Here is a 6,065-nt window from a genome sequence, read left to right as displayed (position 1 = left end):
TGTTTTGTCCTGCCCATTGCCATGGTGAGCAACAGAGATGAAGGGACTGTCTTTGAGGCTATAGCATCCTGTTGCTTTATTTTTCTGCTCAAAACCATGTAAGACTAGTGAAAACGGAGGAACGAGGTTAGTAAATTCCCATGTAGTTTAATGGACTTAGCTGATGCTAAATTTGTACAATTCTTGCAAGTGGAAAGACACAAATTGTGGAAAAAAATCTTGTCTTATACATGTCCAGCGTACAATGACCAGAAGATAAATATCTGGCAGCTGTAGTGGCACACGTCATAGCACTAAAGCGCTGTGTCTAGTGGTGAACACGAAATAGGCCACAACCATGCCTGTCACTGTTAGGAACAGCTTTCTGGAAGCTGTGTTAATCCATGGCTGGATTTCTTTCTCTGAACATAATGAAGTTAAAGTTCATGCTTATTTCTGGTAGTAGCTAAAATGCTGTTGTCATATAAAATATAATGCTGTAATATAGAAAACCAGTGCTTTTCAATCAGCACAATCTCTTGACTATAACATCCAGTCAGGCATACACCCCTTTGTGACTTGCCTAATAAAGACATATTTGTTTTAAACACACACTGCTTTGTCAGCTTGTAATTAGCAAAATGACGGTATAAATAGTTCAGCTAAAAAGAAAATAAGGCCGTAACTTTATTTAGAAAACTTGTGAAAAAACTTCGGCTGAAAACTGCCTATTCAGATTGTTTCTTGTCGCTATTGTCCTTCCAGACACGGTAGTTGAGTGCAGAAGCCATGGTTAGCCAAGCTAAATAAGGAACCATCAAATAAGCTGCTGTTTTGTTGATGTTATACCAGGAAGCAGTTGTAGCTGTTGCTGCACCAGTCGTGAGAAGGAGAGTCGCCAACCCCTGTAACACAGGAAGGTGGTTAGTGTTGCTTTTACTTGTTGCATTTTCTTGATTAGTCTGTGTGTGGCTCTTTCCACTTAGCTCTGGCACTTGTTGGATCCCTCTGTGAGTTAATTCCTTCTCAGAAAACCAGCCAGCAAAAATTGTAAGATTTCTGCTGAGTTCTGAGTCAATTCGACTCATAAAATGATACAGCAGTCACCAGAAAAGGTATTGCAGCTGGGAGCAGGAGAGGGAGAATAAAATCCCTTTCACCCATACCCTCTTTTTTTTGGCAGTGGGAAGTGTTACATTGACTACAAATCCAGCGTGACTTTGAGCAAATCACTCAGCTACGTAAACTTACCCAGTCTTTTCATGACACTGATGCTGCCTGAAGAGGTGCAGCGTGAATGAACCCATGATGGATTGCAAAGCCTTCCACTATTATGGCACTGCATGTATCTTTAGAGAACCAAGCAAGTATTTTTTATTGTTATTGATTTTTATTTTTGAGGCAAGCTGTTTCTCTTCAGACTGCAGAAAATTAGTCTTGTCTAAAATGGGTGCTGATTACCTGAGTAATGTTATGAAAAGCTGCTTATCACTGCTGTTTGCTAGAGATACCTAGGAATTTTAGTAAGGCATAAATGTTTACATTTTCTAGTTACACAAAGCTCTTATCAGAGGGTGGCAGAAAGAGCTTCTTGAAATCTAAACATTTAAGGATGCTGTAGATATGTAAATTCTCTCAGGTGGCTGCTGGCATGCATTAAAGAGTTTTAGAAAACTTCTGCGAGCCATATTCTGTACTCAGGCTCATTTTCAAAGAGAAAAGATTACAACGCACAACTTTTGTCTTAGCACCTTGCAAATGGCAGCAGAAGCCAATGATTATGAAACTTATTTTTCCACTTACCCATCCCATTTTGTGAGCTCCAAAAAATACAGGAGTCCATGCCCAGTTTAGTGCCAGCTGCCCTGCATACAGACCCAGAGGAATCACTGACTTCTCGTTGAAGCCTCCCAATTCCTTCCACACCAGGTAGGAGCCATATCTGGAGAAAGCAAATGGAAGATGTCATTCAGTACTTTGGTCAGAAAGTCTGCTGGGTTTGGCTGGGATCTTCATCAAATGAAACCGCTTCAGTGCTAAGGTCTAGATTAATTTGGAAAATGAGATATCCAGGCACTACTTGGCAGAGTAAATGACAGTAGAGGGGTGGTCACCTGCTGTGGACAGCAATATAGAGAGAGAAAAATTCCCTATCCTGCCAGCGTTCTTGCTTCTAGGTGCACAGGAGCAGATGACCTCTACTGCATTTCAGGCTTAAAAGAGAATGCTATGTTGAAATGGAAGCAAGCTTAAGACACAAGGGTAAAAGGTAAAATTTCACTCTAAATAGTGAAGAAACTGTTAATTTTGGTACTGGGATGTGATGCTTTCAAATAAAGACATAAAAAAAACTTTTTAGAATGGATGAAGTATAGCAGGAGTAGGAACTGAGGTGGGAATGACAAAACACATGGCATCCCAAAGCACACCTGAGCACGGGTGTGGATGGTGTTAGAGCCTGAACAACCCTATAGTCACATGTCAGAAGGGAGGAGGGGATGGGACAAACATGGGGACAACAAAGATTTTTAGGACTTCTGTGGGAAGAATTAACCGCAAGGACCATCCAGCAGCCTTCCTGTCTGTGGGATCCTGGCTACTGAAAGATCTTCCAAAAATGTTTTGAAGACTTTGAAGAGATCTTCTCAGTGCCACAGAACAGTTCACTGGAGGGATCCCAGAGTACAAGCAGCTAAAGACAAGAGTTCTCAGGATTCGGGAGATTTATTAATGTAAGGTTTATTTTTGCACTGAAGGAGCCTGATTAGAACAGGGAGCATTCATCACCTAAGACTATTTATTTGCTCTTGTTTGACTTTCCCTCCAGACATCAGCTGGATTTCAGTCCAGATGACTGCACAGCCATTCCAAGTGACTGCAGTAGAATCCCCTGGATAAAGTGCCAACATCTGGAATTATACCCTTGTTTTGGAATTAGTAACTGAATACTGACTCCATCCTGGTAGGAATGTGAGCAGGACTCTGCACTATGCTGGACAGCCGGGGCTCAGACGTATTTCTGCTGGCAGTGAGGCAAAGACAACGACCAACTTGTAAGCGCTTTTTTTTTTTTTAGGAGCAGACAACCATTCATAGGAGTAATTGCAAGGAGTTTTTTCTTCATTTGTAGGTCATACAAGAAGGATTTTTTTTTTCTGTTTAACCCAGTCAGTGACCCAAGCTTGCTTCTTGGCCATTACCTTCATAGGGGCTGAACAATGCAGCTTTTGATATTTTGGTAGTTTGATTGCAGAAGAGTATTTTAAAAAAGAAAGGGGGAGTGGGGGGAGAAACTTAACAGTTTCTCTTCATAAAAGGCATCAGGACCCAAATCTGTTCCTAGGTGATTTACGGAGCCACAGTCTTACATTTGTCCACAAGTCTAACTTTGACTTCAGACTAAGATCATGAGGCACAAATCAGCTGGGAAGCTAAATATCAAGAAAGGCATGTAAGCTTATTAAATCTTGCTTTTAGTTATTCCTTGCTTTTAATATAATCCAGAGATTTTGAATGAATTAGTCTCAATCATTTAAGGAAAAAGCCTGGCAATAAATATGATCTCTTCACCAAGCTAGAGGTATAGTGCATAACCAGGACCATCCACCTCAAAACATACTGATTCTGATACTATCCAAGTAAGTGATAAGCTGTCACAATTTGGATTGTTAAAATATTTAACTTCATCTCAGCTCTTGTATCTTTGATAAAAGGCTTTTTTTTTAATCATTTGCAGGACAGTAATGATCTGATTCAAATGTTAACTCTTGGCATATACAAGAGTAGAGAGCAATTTTTTAAAAGTACACTCTGTAAGAGGAGAAAGGAAAAAAAACACTGATGGGAAAGGATGGATAGTATGTGAGGCTATAAAAATTAGAAAGCTCTTCTGGAAAGAAAATGAGAGAATGTGTGGGAGCCAATTTAGCATTCAGATACAGTTTCAGACATTGCATCATTGCTGTATTTTGCAACAGGTGGTGTGGTATTTAAGATAACCTGCAGGATGACTTTGTAATGTTAACTTGGAAAAGATTTGGCCTCTTTGAAACTTTATATAGTTAAGCCAGCATGATATACAAACTACAAATCACTTAAAATGTACTGTCATGGTGGAAGAAATGGGAGGGGTAAACTATGAAAAGCATATTGCAGCCTAAAAACTACTACTATTAGATTATGTGGCTTATGTACAATATGCGTATCTGATGGCTAGGAAAAAACCAAGCTGAATCCTGGTATGTCGCTGGTTCTTCATGACCACGTGCAGAAGAGACACAAAGGATCACTCTGTGCGAGTAATGTTGGGTGGACAGCTTCTAGGGCAGGCTGTGAGGAGTATCAAAACTGCAGTATAGTATATTGTAAACAGTAATAATACAGTAAATAATATAATAACAGTAAATAAAACAGTAATATAGTAAACAGTAGTATAAAACTACCGAAGGATGTACACAGAAGAAATCCCAGTGCTGCCTTGCTCCATCGCTGCCAGCTTGGCAGGTCTTCCCGTCAGAATGAATGAGGAGAGCATATTAATAGCAGCTTTTCAAACTCCTCATTTTGATGTGGATACTTACGCATACAGAATGTCCTGTCAAACCCACACACAACTCCCACACGTTTCTACCTGTTAAACAGGCACCTTGGCACCATTTCTTACAAACATACAGCCACAGGAATACAATAATAGTTCTCTGGTTCAGGATTAATACAACAGGCAACTCTGAGATCAGGTAAGTGAAAAACGTACCCCATAGATGTGTAGAGAGTTCCCCAAACAGGAGCGAACACCCAATTAGGTGGACACCAGGATGGTTTCTGCAGAGATTCATACCATGTTGGGATTTCACTTTTGGTCATCCAGCTTCCTAAATACCCTCCTGCGTGGGGCAGGAGTGTGAAACCCACTGCTGGGGCCCAGGCTGATACGACTTCCATTGAGACAGTAAATCTGAAACAAACCCAAAGATGGGGATTGGCAGAGCAATTTTTAAGTCAAACTACAAAAATCTGGTTTATGCTGATTTTAGAAATACATCCATGTGACCTAGTCCCGTCACTGAGAAAGACTGCAGCTGAAATGAACACATCTTGTACCAGGTTCAGTGGACAACACTCACCCCTGTAAGGGAACCCACCATTTACATCTGGTGGGGTGGCTGCTGAGGCTTCTACTTCCCCCTCAGCTTTCTGCAGGAAAGATTTCTGAGGAAGATTACTCAATTTTACCTACATAAATATTCTCACCCATAAGTATGCCAGTTTGGTATTATATGGACTCTACTTGGAGAGAAAACAGAAAAAAACCCAAGCAGGCCCTAAGTGTGTGTTTCTGTATTCACCAAAAGGTCCATTTACTCAGTGGAGCAGCATAATCAAGAGTAAGAAAAGTGTGTGCTTTCTTGTGCTCAAGCAAAATAATTTTGTGTTGTATTTTTAGCCTCAAAAGGGTGCTAAGGATGCTCACTGGCTGCTAAGGGTGATGTGAATTATTAGTAGCAGACACCTGAGAAGCTGCCTCAGAAAAGAAACACCAGAGAGGACAATGAGAAGATAAGTACTTAAATGCTGTTTTGCTAAACAAGGAAGGAGATCTCGTAGATAAATAGGGAGTACACCTGTGGTTACTTCATGAAGCATTCAATCAGGTGCAGCAATCTGAGCTGCCAAGCCCATAAAGTGTACTGGATTAAATTTGCCTACAGAAGTCAGACTAAATATTGCCTTGTCCTGGTGGGCCGTGCTGTTTTAGTGAGAGTACGGGAAGTTAAGTTAAGCAGGAAAAAGCTTCATTGCAGATTTTCTGGCCTAAAGCCAAATGCTACAGAAGAGCTGTGCTTAGCTTGCTAAAATGTAAACAGGTTAAAGGTACGATAAAGGGCAGAACCAAAACGTGTCATTTTTGCAAATACACCCGATTCCTGTTCATCTGTCGTGCAGGAGGGGGAGACAGCAGGATGAAAGAGCAACTGGGGAAGCCCCAGGAGAGAAAATAAAGTTTTAGAGCAACTGGCATTTCACAGGCTTGTCAAAGAAACGTGCTCTGTTGACTTGGCTGTCTTGGCCTGTGTTTGAAAGTTTTT

The 6,065-nt window shown here is 40.8% G+C and overlaps 1 protein-coding gene across 1 annotated transcript; it reads right to left on the bottom strand.

Annotated features, from left to right (window-relative positions):
* Positions 1–661: 661 nt before the first annotated feature.
* TSPO (translocator protein (18kDa)) lies at positions 662–4,929 on the bottom strand. The gene is made up of 3 exons (XM_010192629.1): positions 4,733–4,929; positions 1,783–1,921; positions 662–884 (listed from the first exon to the last, which is right to left on the bottom strand). Exons 1-3 carry the CDS (start codon positions 4,918–4,920, stop codon positions 708–710), a joined length of 504 nt encoding a protein of 167 aa, XP_010190931.1. The 5' UTR covers positions 4,921–4,929; the 3' UTR covers positions 662–707.
* Between the last annotated feature and the right edge of the window lie 1,136 nt (positions 4,930–6,065).

Source organism: Mesitornis unicolor, unplaced genomic scaffold (assembly GCF_000695765.1).
Source record: "Mesitornis unicolor isolate BGI_N332 unplaced genomic scaffold, ASM69576v1 scaffold47879, whole genome shotgun sequence".
NCBI lineage: Eukaryota > Metazoa > Chordata > Aves > Mesitornithiformes > Mesitornithidae > Mesitornis > Mesitornis unicolor.
The sequence above is the reverse complement of the archived record's forward strand: the minus strand, read 5'-3'. Positions and strand labels throughout refer to the sequence as shown.

Excerpts from the sequence above, each read along its gene's own strand:
- TSPO (XM_010192629.1), bottom strand. The coding sequence starts at position 4,920 with ATGGAAGTCGTATCAGCCTGGGCCCCAGCAGTGGGTTTCACACTCCTG. Across the intron at positions 1,922-4,732 it reads ACTCTCTACACATCTATGGG|ATATGGCTCCTACCTGGTGT; the intron begins GTACGTTTTTCA and ends TGCTTTCTCCAG. Across the intron at positions 885-1,782 it reads GAGCTCACAAAATGGGATGG|GGGTTGGCGACTCTCCTTCT; the intron begins GTAAGTGGAAAA and ends CCTGTGTTACAG.